This window comes from Anser brachyrhynchus (assembly GCF_964034855.1).
Source record: "Anser brachyrhynchus genome assembly, chromosome: 4".
Taxonomy (NCBI): Eukaryota; Metazoa; Chordata; class Aves; order Anseriformes; family Anatidae; genus Anser; species Anser brachyrhynchus.
This window is the reverse complement of record NC_137698.1, coordinates 20,852,773-20,875,659: the sequence shown is the minus strand read 5'-3', so window position 1 is coordinate 20,875,659 and position 22,887 is coordinate 20,852,773. Positions and strand designations below refer to the sequence as shown.

At 36.7% G+C, this 22,887-nt stretch overlaps 1 protein-coding gene across 9 annotated transcripts in view; it reads right to left on the bottom strand.

Moving 5' to 3' along the window:
- The window catches only part of SORBS2 (sorbin and SH3 domain containing 2), a 160,021-nt gene that overhangs the window by 46,586 nt on the left and 90,548 nt on the right, over nt 1-22,887 (bottom strand). For 6 of the 9 annotated variants that reach the window (XM_080590132.1, XM_080590135.1, XM_080590134.1 and 3 more), the window contains 7 exons: nt 17,474-17,953; nt 13,399-13,543; nt 10,838-11,013; nt 5,645-5,711; nt 4,749-4,793; nt 3,231-3,417; nt 109-223 (listed from right to left, as the gene is read on the bottom strand). In XM_080590132.1, the coding sequence (XP_080446258.1) occupies nt 109-223; nt 3,231-3,417; nt 4,749-4,793; nt 5,645-5,711; nt 10,838-11,013; nt 13,399-13,543; nt 17,474-17,953 (1,215 nt within the window). The other 3 variants (XM_080590139.1, XM_080590140.1, XM_080590137.1) reach the window with 3 other exon arrangements.

Genomic DNA, 22,887 nt, shown 5'->3' with positions numbered 1-22,887 from the left:
AGGACTTTCAATATTCATCTGAGTAGTTATAATCAGTGATAAATAATAAAATGATGATCTCTCACCAAACCTCTCACTGTATATTACTATTTCATGTATGTCTCTTACCGGTCTTTCATGTTCAAGGATTGATGACTTTCCTGGCTCATACTCAAAAATGCTTCTTGGTTCAGAACGGAATTTGCGGGTATCTACCTTTCTGTCAGGGGGATCCCAGTCATTTCTAAATAACAATTATGAACAACTGAGTTAATTGACTGTCAAGCCATAGCCTTTACAGCTCTGTAAATGAGATATACACACAAAACCAAATGAATTTAGGCATAGTTTCTTTTTCCAGATTTCAGTTGTGAAATGTCTGGCCTAGCATCCCATCTTTACTGTAGCAGTAAAGTTATTATAGCAGTTATTATAGTAGGTATATTCAGTACTGCAAGAAAAATACTAGGTATGTCCAGCCTATGTGATTATTTATTCTTTGAATTGGTGAACCAGTTAAAAACTTTCCTGACATTTTGTGTTAAAATACCATGGCATGCCTTCTCAAATTGCAAATTTACTACACCTTTACGCAAAATTTATTTTTACTATACTAACATAGATAAAAGAACGGTAGATGTTTTTGTCATCACGCAATATGACATTAAGTCCACACTGAAAAACTTACAAAATTTTCTGAAACAAAAAATGAGGAACTATTTTACAAGAGTGTGAAACTTTAATAGGTGTTCTTTGTCCTAATCTGTATTAGAATTGCTCTTGAATATCCTGTAAATAGGATATTCTGTTTCCCTGGAACTTTGAATAGATAAACAAGAACAAGAATTTGGAGTCAACTTTGGGACAGAACTTTATCCACTATCTCTACAATTATAATTTTGTTTTCAAGTTAATAGTTCTATGCAAAGAATATATATATATTTTTTTCAGTCACATACTATGTTGTTTTAATAGCTACCTGCGCATTTTGGGTGGGTAGTTTGGTAGTTACTATCACAGTGAGAGCTATCTTCTCATGGCATTTTTGTAGTCACTACACATATTGTATTTGGAATAACTGTAGCTCTGGGGCAAATGATCTACTAGTAACTCACAGAATGGGCGAAGGAAAGAGGAAGTCTCATCAGTTATTTCCTGCATTTACAATAAGAAATAACATGCTGGTTAAGTTCTATCAAGCTTTCTGATGTGACCCAATTTGATGTGACCTGACCTAATAAGGCACGTCACATGCCTTAAGAAATCTATGGGTTAGCTTTTGTTTACAGTGCAATTTCTGGAAAACAGATGCATCTATTTATAAAATGCCCTACCTTTCAAGAGAAGAACTTACACATGGCTTTTTATTGTGCATTTTCACTGAGGCAAAACTACACTTTCAGAGGAGAAAACTTTTTTTTTTTTTAAGAACAAACTGGAAAATGGAAATGTTCTGATCAAGTTCCGTTATATTGCATATCACTTTGAAGAAAAAAGGATGCTACTGAAATTCTGGTTCACACTGAATTCACTTTCATTTACAATGTTTAGCCTATAATCCCTTATGGAATATATTTTTGAGCCCAACTGTTAATGCAGATCATATCTTGGCCCCCAGCTAGAAAAACACGATACATGAGGACCTAAGCCTCTTATGTGAGATTTTAAATACTCATACTTCATAGGCAATTAAAAAATGAATCTCCCAATGGCAGGAAAAGATTGATGAGCTATAGCTGTCAGCAGCAGGCAAAGCATAACTAACATGTTTGGCATCCCTTGGCCTGGAGAACCTAGATTTTCACTGCCTGTCCTATCAAGTAGGAGATTAAAAAGGAGAGGCTGAACATCCAAATTAAGTGCTGAAGCAGTTATTTTCAAGCTTAACAAAAGGAATTGTAACAGTCCTCAGCTTGTGACCTAGGCATTTGGCCTAGCACCGGATGATGACTCATGTAACTTCAGAGATCAAAGCTAAGCAGATCTACATTTTAGCCTTTTGCTAACAAGATCCATGCTTCTGTATGACTTGCTAACAAATTCAAGCCTCTTGGCCTTTGGGAGGTAGTCCAACTCTAACCCCCATCATTTCCACTTGAAAATTGTCTTCAGCAACAGGAGGAGCCAAAATCAATAATCATCGAGCAATCTCATTTTCATCTGCAGTATACATACCTGCTGGATTACTTTTTGAATTGCCACTACCTACAGATTTTAGAAAAAGCCATAATCATAAGTCTTAATTTTTAGTACTTAGTATCCTTTTTTTTTTCTTACTGTATTTTATGTAAACTGCAAATGATTTGAAACTATTTAACATCATTCAAATTCTACATATAAAAATATTTACAATGTCCAAACTGAAAAAATGGGCTACTTCTGTTTTGTTGCTTGAGGGTAATTAGGGAAGATGGGCTTATAGCCACAAATGGAACAAACAGTGATTTAAAATCATATTAAAATATATAAATACTCACACACATAAATGGAGAATAGTATAATGTTATATTAATGCACAGCACTCATGAATGCAAACACTAAATAAAAAACTTTTTGTCTGAGATATTATCTACAGTTATGCCAAAAGAGTCTAGAGTTGGTGCACAGGGCACTTCGTATATCAGAAGGGTAGATGGTTATTTCCAGAGTTATTAACTTTTTCCAGACTGGACACTAAACACTGGGATCTGTTTTTGTGTAGCTGGAAAACTGTGAGAAATCTCAAATGTCCTTTAATCTGTAAACACCTTCTTGGTCTACCAAAAAGGAGACAGAGATTAAAAACGGGACATAAAGCTCTTCTGAGTTGTTGAGAAATGGAGGTTGACTGCTATACCTGTAAGCTTTGCTTCTTCTTGAATTTCAATTAAAAACAACATTTAGACTCTTTTGCTTTGTTACTGGATATCCTAAGCAGTCTCTCCTACTCAGGACTAACTATTCAAGGCAGCTGCTAGAGCATGGATTCTTCTGAAACACAACAAGCAGGACAATCCCACCAATGAGAATGACAAATACTTTTAAACGGTATCACTTGTAAGAATATGCACTTCTTCAGCAGGTTGAAGAAATGGCGGCACTATACATGATGCCTGCACTGCTTATGAAGATTACCCCTCATCACCTGACTGTCCTTTAAGTAAAGCCCTTACATTCATATCATTCTATAGCTGCTATTTTTTCCTTCATGGTATCTTATAATTGGAGTACTATACATACCGAGAACACTTTTTGAAAATCTGTTAACTTACTTTTCTGGTGTAATCCTTTCCCGCAGACGATGTGGTGGTACTGGAGGTGGCACATGTGGAGGTGGTAAAGGAGACGAGACCTTAAAGGCATCGGAGCTACTGTCAGAAGCGCTTTTAGACAATGGTCTGTATGTCTGTGTCTTTGCAGCTGGGTGTGCCTGAGCAGAGAAGGATGGACTGTAGCTACCTAACATAAAACAAAAACAGAAATAGTCACAGCATGAGAATGAATTTTAATAAAACATAGAATGCTACAAGAATCCACAGTTAATTAAGTTGCAAGGTTATAAAAATGTGTAAACGCATTTTTAAAAGTATATTATATATATTATACGTACATGCTATGTAATTCATTATAATACTTTTCATACATTTATGTATAAAGCTACAGGACACACAGGAAAATGCAGTGAAGTTCAAAGAAATTAATGATTAATTGGGGGAGGGGGCAGGAGGGAGAGAAGAGTTATTAGCTGTATGTATCTATCAGAGCTGTTAATGACAACCAGTTATTAACCCTAAGGCTCATCCTGTCTCTCGGTTTTTCTATGTCCAGCCGGAGGAGGAGAGGCAGGAAATGCACAGTTCTTATATTGTTTTAATAATTACTGCTAGTTTGGGATGGGTAGGCAATTGTATATCTTGAATAGGATCTTGAATAACTCACACACACAAATGATCTCAATATTACGCTAAGAGGTAGTATGAGAGCATGCTGAATGCAACATTAACACTGAAATGGAAGAATTATGAATGGCATTTTTGCACAAGGCATGATGGGTTTTTTTGCACATATGGTGTATTCACACTTCCATTTTTGGTTCTAGTAAATAATTTTGCCACATGATTATAATATTCTGATTATTTATTATTATTATTTAACATATTAATACATTAATATTAATATTATCATTAATTATTCTTTAATTATTAATAATTAATGATATTATATGTTAATATCAATATTATTAATTAATACGTAATATTATTTATTTATTATTATTTAACAATTATTTATCTATATGATTAATATGTTTTTCTTGTGGCTAAATGACATCATCACCAGTGCCTATAACAAATATGAACAAGTTCATAAAACAGAAGCATCTTTATAAGGCACTATTATTGCATTTTTAAGACTTTTTGTATTCCCATATATGTAATTAGTATTTGTACTTTCACACAGTAGATCTCTTTTCCTTTTTATTACGAAAGGCTGTGTTGCTTATACTCATTAGTGAAAATATCTGTAATGTAATCAGAAACTAGAGTATTACAGTGCACCCCATCTGCAGTAAGAGGCCCACAGTTGTAATACTTTTCTGTGGCAAGAATGAAACCAAAATTAAACTCAGTTTCATTTGAGAAAAAAGGCATGAAAAACACCAACTGAGATCAAACAAGATGATAAAAAGTGTTTATGCAAGCATTAAAAAAGCAAGCGTGAATAGTTAACTACCCCTGTTACTTGCTGACATTAACAAAAGACTTATTTTGAAGTGAGGGAATAATTCCTACCAGTACTGTATGCATAGGCAGTATTATACATGTCTGTGTCGTCATCTACAAAAAGAAATATACATGTTACAGTAATGTAGTATGTGCCAGTTTATCATAGCAACACAGCTTTGTTTTTGCAAATTCAAACAAGATTAGTACCATATCAAGTGCTGTATTTCTTTTTTTCATCTCATGTAGGCGTTTTCTGAATTCACTCTTTTCCTATTACACTTACCATAAGCTATTTTGCCATCTTGCTAGTGAAATGGTATCTTCTTGTAATGTCACCCAAGTTATATATTACTGTTTAGCCCCATATAAGTTATAGCTGTTTATCTGCTCTACTCCCTTCCCCAAGCCTACTCTCTACCTTTTGTCTGCGCTCCTCTCACTGGAGGAAGTTAACTCTAAAGTTACTAATGTTGCCAAGCTCCGTTTCAGCAAAAAGCAAAGCAAAGCAAACCAAAAAAAATTATATGGAAAAAAATGCAATTCAAACAGAAAACGTACCCTCAAATCAGCCTGCACTGTTCTAACACGTGAGCTCTCCAAAAGAAAGATGGTGTGGTGGGAGACTTACAGTGGCCAATCGCTCATCCCTGACACTAGAGATGAGGATTGCTTCACTGAATTCCATGGTGACATGGAATCACACTGGTTGCATGCCTATTTTAATCACTTTAATTTTTAGTTTTAGTAATAAAATAAATCCATTGTAAATATACAGTCTCTAGAAGAGGAAAATTGCTCTGTCTGCAGCAAACTCTGTAATCAAATTCAACCATTTGATTTGATTCACTGTCTCACACTTTGCGAACATTTGCATTTTCATATGGCAGCTAATCAAAATGAAGAAAAGTGCATTTTTTTTAATACCACCGAGAACTACACAGCCAAGAAAACAGCATACTTACCAGGCTTATGAACCATATGGATTTGCTTGAACATTGTCTTGTACCAATCCTTTGGCCTGTCAACTGTCTAAATAAAGTATAGTTTTTAACAATTAACAATTAAATTCAAATAATGAAGAAATAAGAACACCTATGTGGACAGATCTGATCAGATATTTAATGTTATTCTGGACACAGGTTTAGTTTTATCATGCTTTGTCCCCCATTCATTGTAATCATTTTCATTCCATCTATTTCAGACGGTGTATTTGTTCCTCTCCCATCCCTGCAACAAGTTCTGGGAGGCACTTAAGACTGAGTAAGTTCTGTACTTTGATCTTGGAGAATACTTAGGAAGACAGGAATTCGTGCCAGATCAAGAGTTTATCTTCTTAGTGCCCTATATTCGACAATGATGAACGCTAGAACACTATGCAGAAAAATACAAACACCTCAGCAATTATAAGCCTACAAGAAGAGCTTCTTTTTAACTCCTGGCAATTTCCAATTTATATTACCTTCAAAATACAATTGTTAAATGATGCACATATACGGTGGAATACTAATGAGAAAAGAATTAAGGCAATACTATATTTAAGAATTAATGTTTGGATTGTAAACAAGCAGTATTTAATCAGCAGTATTTAATCAAACAGTATTTAATTTCCCTTTCCAGGCAACTTAATTTTCATTTATTCTATTTTGAGAAAAGAGAAACAATATACCTTTTAACATCACTCACTAAATTGTAGTTGTCTTTACTATTTTAAACTAAGCAGTCTAAAAGTTTCCAAACTCTCCTGATATCAACTTTTGACCATGTTTCTAATTGTTCTATCTTTTACTCCTTTGCATTTTGTATTTTTGTTTGAGTTTGGATGACAGTACTTTTGAAAAAGAGGTAACACAAAGGCAAACATATCTGCAGTATTATTCTGCTCAGATCCTAAATTTTTACTTGCTCCACTGTAGTCAGAAAAGCAAAAATTTTAATGCAGATGTACAAAATTATCTTAGAATGTGATGATGCACAGGAATAATTATGAGGACCCTTCTTATGGAGGGATCTTGCATTAGTTGATGCCAAATCTGCAGTCACACTGCCTACTTCTCTTTACTATGAAAAGTGAAAATCCACATATTATTATTCTCTACAAAATAGCCTCCAGATCTGAGTATGTTCACCTGGCTCAATGTCATCTTTACTGAATCACACTTTTGCCTTAAATACTTGTTAAAGTTACTGCATATAAATAATCTGTTTTGTTAACTTTGGTGAACTAGGCAGAAAATCTTCTCCATTTTGAGGAATTAACATCAGTTCTCATGAAATTGATACTAAATGACTTTAAAAAAATGTTTAAAGGAAGAGCTAACAGTTGGCTGAGGAACTCAGAGGTCTGTCGGGGAAGAAAGAAATTTAAGTGGCACTTTATGATTTTTACCCAGACCTGACTGCAAGAGAGGGATGGAGGAGATACAGTTTTGTACGAAGGCCTTCTGTACCTACAAACATTCCTGACTTCTGCCAATGAGAAGATTCTCAGAAGCAGATCTGGACCATTTTAACATTGTTTCCCTTAAACATCTACAGTAGCAGAACTCTGCTCCTACAAGATCATAAATGCTCAAAAGTTCACAAGCAAATCCAGCAGCTTTGAAGGAATTCATGCTGATATGGTTAACCTCCATGATGCTCCTCATTTCACACAACAGTACAAACCTATAATCATCCCATTCCTCTCTGATTGAATTGGGCCAAGAAGGGTCTTCAAAAGAGCTTGAACCAGTGGTAGGTGAATAGATAGGAAACAGTGCAAAAATACAACAGCTCTGACACTGCTGTTTGTCAAGGGACATCGATATATCTTTGCCATACCCTCCTAATCTGTCAGGTCCTCTGCTAATCCACAGGAGGCTTCCACACAGAGAGTAGCTATAGAGAAGCTGCCATGTAACTAGAGCAGAAAATCTCCCAACACCTTTCTGAACATTTGAACTGTTATCTCGTCACCTCCACCCCATCCCTCACCCCTGGGTTTAAAGCCTCAGACAATAATTTGACTTTACATTATAAACCAGATAGGATTAGTTCAGGAATAGAATAAATTAATTTTAAAATAAGCGTCCTCTATCTATATTCACTAACCCCACATGCCAACATTTGTTTGAGGAACTAGCTGTATTCACAATGCACCAAGTCATTCAGATTACATCCTGCTTTGCATACATTATAGTTGTTGCAATTAAAGGCTGGAACACGTTATCACCATACGTGAATGAACAATTAGCCAAATAGCATGAGAAGGACATACGAGTATCTGCAATTGGTACCTAGGAGACTCCATAATCATTGCAGTATTCTAATAATCCATTAGAAAGTATGCATTTAAAGCAGGAATTTGTGGGTATTTATGATTTTCAGTGGACTTTCTGTGTGTATTTTCTGTGTGTATTTCTGTGTGTGTGTTTTGTTTTTCCTAGCTGAAATGTTACATCAGTAACTACAGAAAAGAAATCTGGTGGGACTTGATTTTTTTCATTTTTATTAAACAGAGGCCTTTATAGTGCACAGATTAATTTTGATAGTTAGACATGAATCAATCATTTTGGATAGTCTAAAGCAGTGCAGTCATACTGCTTTCTGTGAATCTGTTTTTTCCTTTCATAGGACACTGTCAGTGGTGAAGTCTAGTGTTGCCATTTGACTGCTTTTCTGAGTGAACAGCTTTTTACTCTCTTTTTCAAAGACTTCATTTTTAAAGCCTTGGAATTTCATCATCTTTGGGGCAGGGCTTGGCACGGTGGCAGAACTTAACAATGATCTGAATTTTCAGGCTTCGGGTTTGCACTTCCCAGAGCTGGCAGGAGCTAAAGCGGTATGGAGGTAACATGCTGACATGGGATGGAGGTTCTGAGAGAAGGGACAGTTTTATAGCAGCCCTTCCCCTCTCAGCACCTTTGGGCAAAGGCTTTGCAGGAATGGAAAGCGAAGGGAACATCACTGCTTTCCCTGGCTGAACAGCTGTCACTAACCATGCTCTGAGGGAAAAGAGACTCGCAGGAGATCACTACAGCTTGAAAAATCGCTACTCCTGAAAAGCTCTCCAAATCTGGAATACAGATACTCTCAAATTCTTATTTAAAAGCTTCCCTTTGAGTAGCATAGCATTTGAGAACACAATGTATATGTTACCTATCACCTCTGAATCTGCATTTAATGCTTTTTTAATAGAATATTGCCATTTTCATTGAGATGGAAAAATAAGAAATTTATGAACTTTGCATGCAACCATAAGCTCAACTAATTTGAAAACTTTCTCCCTTCAGATGGTGTAAGTCTGAACTTTCTGGGAGAAGATTCCTATTCGGATTTCCCCCTGACCTTGGACAGAGAGTGAGTGATATATCCTACCTTCTCCTGTTCATGGGAAGTGCAGTTATAGCACTTTTGCATGCTTCTGCATAGTACTGCACTTCTGAGAGCTGTCAAGGTGCAGCATATTTGAGTTTTTGCTGACAACTGTATCACCTTTGTTCTCACATAACTGGGGTAACAACAGGCTCAAATACACTTGTGTATACTTAAAATGTAATCTCAAATCAATATCTTGAAAATGACCTCAAGTCCAGCTAAATCTTAAAAAAAAAACACTGTATAAGGACACAAAATAGCATATGAGACAGACAGACACAGACATGCTAGCATAATCCTATGCCTCATCATCAGAATCCGTTCTGTAACGCTAAGTTTACAAGCTGCAAGACATTTTGAAATTGAAATATAACCAAAAATGAAAGGCTAATCCAGATGAAAAATGTCCTAATTCAAATTACATTACATTTTCAGGAGAAAATCTTAGAGTATCAGACCATACAATCTGAAAGTTAAATATAGGTTGGCAAGTTGCCAACTCTGTTAAGCGCACTTGAGGGGGATTTCTGTTATATTCGTATGTAACTAATATGCACCCTATTAGACCAATCTGCTATTAAAAAAAAAAAAAAAGAACAGAAACAATGACTTTATCCTGTATAAAGCATAGGGACATATTTACTTAAAGAAGGGGTAGGAAGCTAGAGCGTTACTGCAAAGAAATGTATTCATTTTTAAACGATTATGATTGTCTTATTTTTATGTCAAAAATAAAGCAAGAAATGCCAGTTTCCCCCCGTTCTTACCAAAATTGTCCCCAGCTTACCACTTATTCTGTATTTTTCCTATTGCTTTTCTCCATCAGTTCCTGCTTTTCCCCCTAATTTTTCAATCCATTGAACTGGTTCTTGGCAATTACACCACAGCCCCGTAAGTCAGTACTGGCAGAGAAGACATATCCAACAGCTGCTACATCCTTGCACCTCACAAAGACTTCACCTGCAAGGGCTCTGCTGCTTTCATCCTGGCTCCCACTCTTCTTACTCTTTCTCCGTCTAGCACAGCACTTCTCCAGCTGGGAAGGCCAGTAAGCACTTCCTTACAGACCTAGTGCAGCTGCCACTGTGCTCTCTGGACCAGCCAGAAGAGGCTGCCCTGACAGCAGAATGGAAAGAATGCTTCAGCACAATGAAAACAAAACTCTTCAGTCCGACATCCCGGGACCACTCAAGCAGTGACTAGTGGCAGATGATCAAAAGTGGGCTAGTCACAATGAAAAGGTTTCCACACTGTTTGTTTATGTCACCCACGGGCACTATGATCATATATTGCACTTCTGCAAAAATACGAGTCACTTAGATTATTATCTGCATGAAACTATTTGTTTCTATACTACACTGTTTCTATACTACACTATACTACTACTGTCAAATGACAACCACTGCTCCCCAAAATGCAGGAGTGTGAGATTTATATATATATATATATACACACATATACATGTGTACTTGCACTTACACAGAAATATAGTACATATGAACTTGACTTTAGAAACAACAACAACACAATTATTGCACATCTCCAAAAGGGAAGGAACACAACTGAAGAAAGAAACAGAAAATTTTGATTACTTCTAATTAAACTAGAAACATGAAGTTGCCCAATTATGCTCCCATCAGCATTCTCCTTTTCCGTCAGCACACAATATTATATTCACGAGCTGCCTGATTACGCGTGCTGTATTCCTCATTATATAAGACTGGAAGAATGTGAAAAACCCATTACCAACAATCAATTCATTGTATGAGTTCATATACAGATTCCCCAGAATTTCCTACCGTTCTAATTGCTGTAGGGATTCCAGATTCATCTACCGGGCCAATCCCTGCATAATGTGGAGCTTTAATGACTGTAATTTTTTTTTCTTCCTCTGAGGATCTACAGATTGGTATTGTACTGGTAGTGCTGCTGCTGCCAACACTCTGAACATGCTGTGAATATGTCTCTGTGGACTCTGTAAAGATAACATGACAGAATATTGTATAATGATAAAATAATCATACTTGGCACTTGTAACACGCTTCCCAATTTCTGTATACTTTACAAAGAAGGACAATAATATTAAAAAACACATACATATATAACACTTCATAAAACCATCATCTTAGCTGGGGCTGAATTATAAACTTATTTATGCATTAGGCTATTAGACTAGATGTACTTCTTTGCTGCATCTTGCTCAGGAAAAAAGCAAAAAAACACAAACCCAGCGACATCTATTGCGAAATAGTGGGAGCTGAATCTTTCTCCTATAAACTCTTGCACCTTTCCTATCGATCCTTTATACTAATGACAGAATTTCTGAACTTCTCCTCCCCCAAATCTAGCAAAATATAGAAAATTATTGTTCTGTAAGCACAATAATACATTTCAGCCAGATCTCCATAAAGACTTAGGCGAAATGTATTTAGAAACATAAAGTTTGATGCATGATAATTACAAAAAACAAAACAAAACAAAACCACAAAAAAACATCCTACGTACAATTTTCACCTGCTGAAGTTATATTGGTTGTTTAAGTAGCTCCTTAGATAATCCAAAGAAATGGACCTCAGAAACTTGGCACCTATAGAGCAGCATTAGGATCCACCTACAGAACTTGTGAACTGTGCAGACTGCTGCTGGTTCACGGTGGTTTGCAATATTTCTACTCCTCTCCCCTGAATCCTTGTTTTTTTTTAAAAAAAAAAAAAAAAAAAAGGCCAATACTACTATCTCCCTCTAAAATTTAGAGCAAGTCATTTATTTAACAAAAAAGCCCACCTCACTGCTGTGTATCATGTGACAATTTGTACTGCTGAAGATGATGGACTTCCTTCTCACATGCAGGAAGAAAAGCCCTACTCCATCAAGCAGTATGTTTCAATAAATTAGTGGGTTGCTATGACAAACCGTGTTTTTTTTTTTTTTTTTTTTTGCAAGAGCAGGTACAGTGCCCACAAGACATTTCAACCACAAGATAAATTAACGTAAAGAGTAAAAATAAATATTCTAACACTACTGTTGAAAATTACAATTGCCTTTCATGTGACATCAACATCCCTTGATTATTCTCAAGAAAATATTTGGATTTTAATATAAATCAGTGAATGAAGCTCTGGTGACCGAAAGCTCTGATTTTAATTTGAATATTTCTGCTCACTCCTACTGCAGAGAGCTGGATTTGGCAGGACTATTTCAGCTGTTTACTCAAGTTTGAAGTCCTGCAAATAATCCAGCGCTACACATATATGGTGAGGGGCAACTCTGTGTGGCACATCTGAATACTTGGACCTTCTTCCCAAAATGCATGACGTTAAATTTAGAAAACACTTGGGACCTGATCCTTCATTCTCTGTCGTCCTCAAACTGAGGCCATCAGTCAGATTTTTACATTAGCAAGGAGAATAAATCAGACTTATTGTGGACCACAGAACTTCAACACCATACAAGAGTACGAATCATAGGAAAACACTTTCCTTGTTGCAGGTGTCTCTAAATCTTGATACACCTTTAGCTCAGCAACCTGGAAGCAGTCAAAGAATCTAGTATTTGGGGATGTGGAAAAACCCTTATGTACAGTTATGGCACTTAGTAATAAGATATGGACAGCAGCACCTATCTAAGCCCTAAGTCTCAGAGCCAGAACTGTCATTTAATTTCCCTTCACACAAAACAAAAAAAGTAAACTTCTGGACTACATCCAGGATCCTGGACCATGTATATACTCTTATCTGAATATGCAAACACTAATAGAAATAGCAGCAAGCAAATGATTGTACTTGCAGAACGAGATTGCACTGGCAAAGCTCTGCTATAAGGCTAATGTAAGTATTTAAACGAACAAACAAAAACAAACACAAAAACCCACCCCCCCAAACACAACAATGTCCTACAAAATACATAAATTTTAAATTGACATGGCTTTAGGTGTTTAAAAGCCCAGAGCCCCTCCCTTTGTTGGCAGTATTTCGACTGGAGATAATGGGATTTGTGGGGAGAAGTAATGTACAAAGTTTGTCCTTGGTTTCTTAAAGAGGGCAAACCCTGAAATGGGCTGTACAGGTTGAGTTGTTTTAATACATGCTCTCTTTCCTCAGGAAAGCTAGCGGAAAAGTGGCAAGAGGTCACTCTCACAAACATAAGGATAAGCAATAAAACTTAATAGTAAATCCAGTTCAGGAGCAAAATTATATCTACCAATAAATGCTATTATTTTTTGCATTTACTTCCCAAACTAGATGAATAGACAATACCTTCATTATGGATGTGAAGCACTTTGCAATTGTTTGCAATCTTGGCCACATGAATTGGAATACGTTGCGTAATGTATAAAGCAAACATTCTGTGCAAGGCTTACCCATCATCCTGCCATGCTGCATGATAACAATGTTGGAATTGAGAGAAGCTGGTGGAGGGTAAGCTGAAGAAGGGGAAAAAGGCCTTTGAAAGTGACTCACTGGGCTGGCAGCAGTGCCAGAGTTCCCATTCACTGTGATCTGAGCCTGAGAGAAACAAAACAATATCCCATTAAACCACACACAAAGCCCTCTGAATACCATCCCAAACAAAGAGTGATGTAAGACTGTCATCCACACAACAATTTCCAGTTGTCAGGTATCTAGCCGTTATTGCATCTGTATTCACTGAAATACAAATCTCATCATGTGGGGAACTGAAAGTGTTCCTTGTATACATATATATATATATGCATATATATATATGCCTTGTACCTCCCCCCTTCCCTCCTTGTATGTGCTGCCTGTGAAACCATGCTGAAGATGGGAAGGTGACAGAAGGAGCAGGGTTGAGGCAATAAAGATGAGCTGCACAAACAAGGTCTGCACAGATCTGACATCAATATAAAATGCAGATGGTAATAAAAGTTCCTCTCCTCGTGTGACAAAGGCTGCCTGCCATATATCGCTCACTCCAACAGACGCTTTCCCTCGATCCGCATGCTCCACCCCCATTGATATTAATGGGGACTGAGCAGACTGAAGGGAGAAGTCTCCTTAGGAGTAGCAAAAGTGAGGGAGCCAAAGCTTTAGAAAATGGAAGCCAGCTGGAGTGACTACAGGATGCTTATGCTAATCTATCACAGCAAAAATAAATGGCACTGATACACACACACACAAATCTACAAACAAAACCGAGCCATGACCGCAAATAGCAAATAAATAAAATGGGAGAGCTAAGCAAACTGTCAGTAAAACAGCATCACAAGCCAGCTGGGCGTTAGTCACAAAAGGTACTTCTGACAACAATCTGCTTCCCTCGCCCCAGGTTTAGAACCCCCACGCCTGGGCTGTAGCACATTTATGGGGAGCAGTGCAAGGATCAAAACAGAGACAGTGAGAAAGCACATTGAACAAAATGAGAGAGAAGTGAAAGGGAGGGAAGCTTTCTAAAACATCTCTTCATGCAGAACTCTTTTTTAAAATCTGAACATCTGGAGCGCTCCAAACTGCCCAGTTTAATATAGCAGAAGTCTAATTAAAATCCATAGCATATTATTATTACATTTGAAAATGAAATAGTTCATGACCTCTTATATACATTTGTGTTTGGTAGGCTGCTCATTTGATTTGTAATTTTTTAACATTTCAGCCTCCAGTAGGTAGGAGAGAGAAATGAATTGTCTCCTATACAAGCATCACGTGAACTCCTAGATGCTTCCAGGGGTTTGACATGTTAAGGATGCCTGTTAAAAGTGAGTTCAAAAGTTTTGTTGTGGTGATGTCTCCATCAAAACTTTTGTGTTTAAATACTTTCTCCCTTAATAAAATCAAAAATCAAAATGAAAAGTAAGTTGGCTTTTCTCACACCATTCTCCAAAAGAACTTGGCGCTCTATCAGCTCAAGGCCAGCATTTCAAGAGCTATGAAGTAATGTTTTCAGCTGAGGTTCTTCAGTGAGGCCAACCATCTCTACCCTAGTTCAGAGGTTCACCTGTTGTCCTCTTCTGCACATTGTCTTTTTGGGAGAGCTTGTTTCAAGGGAAGACAGAGTGCAGCTATGTCTGCAACCTTACACCTTCTTACTCATTTACTATGGCATTTGGTTCTCTGAAGAAAAAAGAACCGGTGTGAGTTCTTTGTAGAACAGGAAGCTACTCCTATGAACTTCTATAATAAAAAAATAAGACATTTGTGTGATGCGCTTTACCAAATGGCCAAGTCAGACAGTAAGGCTCCTACACTAAGTGGTACACAGTATTATGAAAACAGGATGCACACAATTTGCTGATGGACATCAACCGTTAAGTGTAGGCATAGAATGACCACATATGACATTTCTGGGTTTGGTTCTAAAGGTTTTAGAGAGGACAGCAACTCAAATAGTATAATTTTTTAGTTTTTAATTACTTTCCCGCAAAATTTTATTTTGTCGTCACTGTTAAATTTATGTATCTGATACTTATTGGACTGGTGGGAGGGTTAGCTATAAAAGATAGTTTTGAGAAGTTTAAAGATGCTTTTGGGACTGATGCTGTTTCTTCTCAGAGAATCAGCTGTAAAATCTTTTTTTCCTAAGCTCTCTTGACTAAGGATGTCAAGAATAAACAAAAATCCTCAAATTGGTTTTTGAAACTGTGGCTCCATCTTATGTAGGCACAGTGCTGGATGGCACAATCCTATATTGTTTTTATTGCTCTCTCAATGGTTTTCATCTACACTATGAACCAGAGTCTCCTTTAAGAATGAAGATCATTACAGAAATAATACAGGGATAGAGCCACTAACAGCAGATGTATATGTGTGCCACCAGCTTCCCCCTCGTTTTCTTATTTCACAGATACATTTACAATCATTTGGCCCTTGTGTACAGAGGAATGGAGACAAAGACTCTTGCACAAAGTAGAGGTGGGTCTTGCCAGCAGTTTAATCTCTCTGTGGGGCTCTTATGACTGTTTAGGAATTTTTGTCCTTTGGTGGGAGACTCGTCCATTCTCTTGTCCATTAGTGGTGAACCATGTTACATTCAACCCTGCCTGGCCATATCTAAGAGAGAAAATGGCGGCCAAACCTGACCGTAATAGATCCCTTTACAGGGAGACTACCCAAAAAAGGAATGAAAGGAAGGACTGTTCTCTTTAGCTTACAAAGAAAACAAATACAGTTAGCTGATTATTTTAGAAGGAGGTTAGAAGAAAATATAGATGTTCCATGCTTCGCATAGCTAGTAGATGGCCCTGCAGTGATTGTGCCTTATTTACACATACCACTCTATATTGATCATGGCATCTTTGATTACAACTACTGGACAGTATGCAGATTAACAGTACTGACACTTTGCAAAATTTTAGGCTTCACAGCTGTGTTACAAGAGTTAGGAGTGCCAGCTTTTACATGCCTGTTAATGTTTTTTAAACATCAATCACAGAACTGACTACAGATCGTTGACTCTCCTATGTGCAAGTTTGGGCTAAAACTACATTTTAGAAAATATATCTGAAATGAAAAAAATACATACACTGTTTGTTCTTTTTAGCCTACCAAGTGCTCTGTTTAGGCTGGAAAATGGTAGCGTGCTGAAGTACTTGTACAATGTTGAAATGCTGTTGTTACCCAGTAAAAGGTCTCAGAACATTTCTCAGTTTTGTAATTCAGCAATAAATTGCTCAATACTAATGAAGGCTCTGTTCTCACTCATTTTGGTCATGCAGATAATTTCAAAAGAAAAGTGATCTGGATTTGACCCAAATTCTATGCCTTCTCTCTACCCATACGTGAGTGTACTAAGGTACAGAACAATGAACATACATATAAAACAGGTAATTGCATGCTGTTTTTTTCCGTGAGTTAACTGAGAGGAAAGTAACAGGACACTCGGATACTAGAAGATTATTTATGAAGTTCACTCCTGTAAGAAACAGTGCTTGAGAGGGGGAAAGGTCAGTTAGAGGACAGAAAATCAGTTTCATGCAGTCAGTGGCTATAGCTGGGGGAAAAAAACCTGTGTTAAATATTGCCAACATTTACTACAAATTTACAAGTTACATTATTGAAATCTCTACCTCAGTATAAACCAAAAAATGGTGGTAGCCAAGAGGCTCCAACTCCACAAACCTGTAAATCATTAATAGTATTTTAAATATATCTCTAGAAAAGCTACAGACCACTTGCTTTTAATGCATTGGGAATGGATATTTATTGAATTTACTCTCATTTATTTTAAGCAAAATGTTCAGTACACCTTGGCTGACCACATATACGTGCAACAACTTGGTACCACTTCCCTGTCTATTACCAAATCAGCTATGCAAACTATTTGTTTAAACATCTGTTACAAAACATACTTTCAGACTATGAACCCAGAAAACTAACAGAGTACTCGTCTATGTAATGGGATAACAGACAAGTCTGAATTGTTTTTCCCCTCTGACAACCTGTTTGAACAAAATGGAGGAGGAAAAAAGGAAGGATAATTACATGTGAAGTGGCAGCAGTGTTGGTTAAGGTGGTGCCATCTGACACAGCAGACATCTGGCTCAAGGTTGGGGAAGGTGTTTCAGAGCAGTCAGTAGTATCATAGCTACAAGTCTGCAGCTCATCTAGAATGGCTGTGGAGGACTCACTCACTGTGCGGGAGGAGCACTCACTCATGGCAGAATCTGTGCTTACAGAGGCTGTTTCGTTCCTGTGGATAATACTTTCAGAAGCTAGGAATGGGTATTTATATGAAAATTGTGAAAGGGCTGGGGTTTTATAAAAGCGTGAAGGCAAAAAGTCATCAAGCGCTGGCAAAGAATATGGTACTAGATAGGTGCCACTGTCTGGTGAGAAAGAGGCTCTGTTAACTGGTACCACAGGAGGAGGAAGAGGCAGTGGAGAAGCTTCTGTTGCTGTTTGTCTGTGTGTCTGTGAAGCATTTACCTCCATCACAGGGGCAGTTACTTTCTGGTTTCCAAGCTGAGATTTGAGGGAAAAAAAATAAGAAAGAAACAGATTACCAAATGAATAAAAACGTTTCCCTTTGCCTCTTGCTGTGTGTAGGAGAATTACAAAAGTGTAAGTTTTTCAGCAGGCCTAGGAAGTTCACATTCACATGGATTAGGAAATAAATCAACCATACTCTATATTGAAGTAGAAAAACATGAAAGAAATTAATGCATCAAATACTAGTGGAAGCAATGCCAGAAACCACAGTGTTTTGGGGATGAATATTCCATATATTGGAATATATGGAATGAATATTCCACAACATATTCCATATATTAATAGGGTCACGCTATTTTATACTTATACATAAATATGAGGCTAGAGAATATCATGCCCTTTTTTTTTTTGTAGAAGGAAAAAGGCATCTGTGAGCCTGATCTCTATAAATGTTACTCCTTTTTTAAATCAAAGGATGGGTACCATTTTGAAACTGTAACATACAGATGGGCAGGACTGCAAGCTAAATGGAAATGCTAGTATTGAATGTGCACATGACCCACAAGCAATAGATTGTGGATTTTTTTCCTCTTGTGATTGAATACTTCTTCTCCACTGCCTCACTGATAATAACGTTTGGATGATCTTGGAATTTCCAAGCACTCTGGAAGCACCCTGTCAGCCTACTGGATAAGGTGTAAGTATATCAACCTTTTCAACATCAGAGGACACAAGGATTGCTAAGCTATCTGGTATAAATACGAGGAAGAACAATGATTGGGAACACGAGAACAGGACAGGGATGATTTAGCACTGAAACAAAACACACTACTTGGCTGGCTTCAGCACCATTCCTTAAAAGCATAAAGGAATATCCTCAAAAGAGTGCTTCTGAAAATTCACACATTACAAGCTTTATGTTTTGATATTTCAAATCGGTCACAATACACCAGTTTTAAACTAGTCCTGAAACTGACTTTTAGCGTCTGCAAATTGTTTTTGAATTAAAGATACATGAAAAACATCTTGGTGTCCAGCCTTTGTTAATCAGACGCACAATTTTTTCTATATTGCCCATCAGCTGCAAGCTTTCCATCAATTTCTGAAATACATCAAAGTACTTCAGCACTAGTAGTTTCACTTTCGACAGAGCTGACAAGCTCTGGAATAGCTGCAGGGCAAGAACATTTGGGATTTAGAATTTATTTAAAAGAGAGGACAGTAGGATACCACATGCAGCAATTACTACTTAAAAACAAACAAACAGTATTTACTCATAAATATCACATTGTTACTGAAGATAATGCTTTTTTCCAGTGCTTGGAATATGCAGACATCTTTAACTCTAATCATTCAAAAATGTTTCAAACCATCAGATTAAAATGCCATTTTGGCATTTTAATCCACAATCTGAAAATATCTTGTAAAGCCCTTATAGAAGACTTGGAACACAACCCAGCTTTTGCCACTTGTGAGAGATCACTGGGGGTCCAGTTCCATAATCCTTGCTGAGATCAACTAAAAGTTACACAAATAATCTTGGTGAGGTCAACAGGACCATTCCTATGAATAAGCATTTCAGAAAAGGATTTTCAGCATACGAAGAGATACCCAACACTTGTTCCAAATGGTTTGAAAGAACTGTTTGGCATTACTGGACCTATCGAGTATACAAAAATAGCCAAAACCTACTGTTAAAATTTGCAGTTAAAACAGTAAAAACAAACAAATAAAACAAAACCACACATAATCAAACAGCTTAAAATTAAAATCTTATTTATCAGATATAATCTGATTTCAGTAAGCAATGTTTGAAATCTAAACCTTAAAAAAAATCTTTTTATATAGTAACTTTAAACAAATTACTTATTTAGAAAAATCAATAATCAAGTGGATGACTGTAAAAAGAAATAACATTTTTAGAGATAGCTAATTTGCCAATGGAAACATCAAATATCAAATTAAATAAACACTTAAACTTCAAATATTCAAATTAAAATATAATGAAAAGCAATCATAAAATGTTGTGAAACAGCTGGTCATAGAGCATAACATATCAGGGGCTTAAGATCTATGCATTTAACAACACATATAACAGTAATTTCACCTCACTGTTAGACACATAAAGGTAAAACATAACTATCCTTCATGATGTATTTCAACATCCAAGTCACAATTCAATATCTCTAGTGAATGACACAAACCAGGAGATAAAGCAATTATGTGTATGAAACTCTGAAGTTCTTGAGACCAGATATCCTCTCAGCATCCCCAGAAGAAAAGCTGCATGACTGAGCTACCATAACTAAATTGATCTCTGAATTGTTAAAATAAAAGGCAACTTTGGAGACTCAAGAAACCTGGTAAGCTTGCTAGCTTCAAACTGAGATGATTTCCTGCATGCTTGAGAAAAGTAAGGATGGACAACACAAGGAAAGATATTCAGGGTGCATCCAGAGAGCAAGTGAAATGGAATTCTTAAATAATTAAATACATTGTGCTTGGCAAATGATAGCTGATTTCATCAAGCCAAATTCTTAAATAAAATATAATGTTATGATTCTTACAACATTGGTAGAAGGCATGCAGCCATTCTAGGTACTGTTTCCCAATATGAAGTTTCTCAGCTTTGAAGGGAAAAACTTGAGTATTCTGGCTGGTTCCAGAACTCTGTCATAGGTGTAATCATCACTCTGGCAAAGAGTGGCTGAAAAGGTGGCTGAAAACAATATTTTTTTTTAAAAAAGCAAACTGTTTAAACCATTGAAAAAACTGGTCTTTTTCAACATGGAGTGCTGGCAAGCACTAAATAGCAGATACATTTGGCTACTGGTAAGCCATATTCTTCACCACTGCGAAAAATATGAGAAAAACAAGGTTGAATACATTCAAAAAACCTCAACTTTTAATACCAGTTCCATCCAGTGTGCTTCAAATTAGGTTTTGTTATTTTCATAGCCCAAGAAATGCTATAAGAAGTCATTTGGATTAACTGTCAAACAAGTATTTCATCTATTAGAATGATGAAACATTAGACTACATAATTATCTTGGGCTGTGGAGCAACACTTGAGAAATAAATATCAACACTGTCTTGGAACAAATTCAAAGTCTTAAGCACAGCTTTCAGCTGGTCTTCAGAAATGTTCACCTTCCACCAAATATTAAAATGTCATGCCTGAAGCATACAGTTTCCACCCAATTCACGTGAAGTAGACAGGCGACCCGAGAACAGGTTTTGTCCTCTATCATATTAACACAAGATTTGTGGAGTGCTGCAAGGTTACTCATGACACCAAAGTACTGGCCTTGCTTCAACAGTCAAGACACAGATAAGGAGACTCAGAGTGAATAAATTCATTTTGTTAATAAATAGCAGAGTTTAGTAGTTAACATTCAAATTAAACCCATACGCTTGTACAAATGGGTAAAAATACCTCTATTTTTATTGATAAAAGCTGATGTCAAAATGTCCAAACCGATGCTGCAAGTTACATTCCTATGGCCGTTTTTACTAAGTAACTCTATTATTCTAAAACTCAACGTACGAAGGCAATTCAGCCCTTGTGCAAAAATGCACTAGTGATATAGATGTGAAAAGGAAAATTATGTGCTGGATTTTCTTTGCTTGCTGTCTGTCCCCAAAATATTGAAACTGGTCTCCTCTCCCTTCTACATTACTCACTACATTGTCAATACCTACCATACAATAATGCCTGTATTAGATAAAGCTGTTCAGACATTTTTTTGAATTATAGGTTATTTTCTTAGATTCACTTGTCTACAGCTATAAGGCTGGCCAAGGAAATTTCTAAGACAGTAGCCTTGATTCATCCATGACACCAGTACTAAATCAAGTGTTCACCATCTGTGGAGTTCAAGCAACCAGGGCAAATGTTTTGCACCCTCAGTTTTAGAGAGCGGTATCTAGAACAAGATAGCACTCATAAAAGCAGGAACTAAATGAAGATAAAAATATGAAGTGTTTATTTCAGAAGTTGCAGCTCAGAGTTCTTCCATCACTTTAGAACTTCTACTTATAAGAAGCTTGGACAATAAAATTTACTTCCATCAGTCTCATATTAACAAATACTAATTTCTTTGTTGAAAAAGATTAAGATATGCAGCATGGTACAGAGTAGCAGGATCTCTCAAGACTGTAAGTAAACCAAAAAAAAAAAAAACACCCTAAAAACACAATACTGAGTAACTTGAATGCTTCTCTTTTCATGTATGCTTTTCAAGGGTTTAACCCTTCTCTGAGTAGGAGTGTTTACAAAATGTCACTTGGTGAGTCATACCACACTTCTGCTTGCTCCTCAAGTTCCAGCAGATGAGCTCTGAAATGAAGTGCAAATAGGAGCACAGACATAATGAGAAAAATTGAACAATATTACAAAATTGTTGTGCATGAACTTGTTGGGCCATACAGGCTCTCTTTTTTTACAGTTGGCTGTGTCTTTGCACGCTTTGTGACATCATATAGACATACGTGTGCCATATGCACATAGGTACCCGCACACACACAACATTTCTCATTTACTACCTCTTAAGAAGTGATGATTAGCCAATCTTCCTCACTCCCCTCCATATATATAAACCCAGCTGCAGAGGGAGGGAGAGTTGTTTGTTTTTATAATGCCTTTCTGAATGTATTTACTTTTGTGAGTTCCTATGGCAGCTTTCAACATTGATGGTAGGTCTTATCTATAGCCTAAAAGCATCCCTAAAAAAAGAAAAATTTTGAATTGACAGACTATGGTCTGCTTATATAAGAGTAACTTAACTGCTATGCAAAGTCGTGTAGAGCTTGCAAATCTAAAACTATTTCAAAAATGAAAATACTATCATGCATAGTATACTTAATTTGTCTGTGTGAGGGAAATTGTAAACTTTACCAATACCATGAGATACAGTGCAGAAGTGGATCACAGTTTTTGGCATTCACTAGAACAGATCCAAGATTTC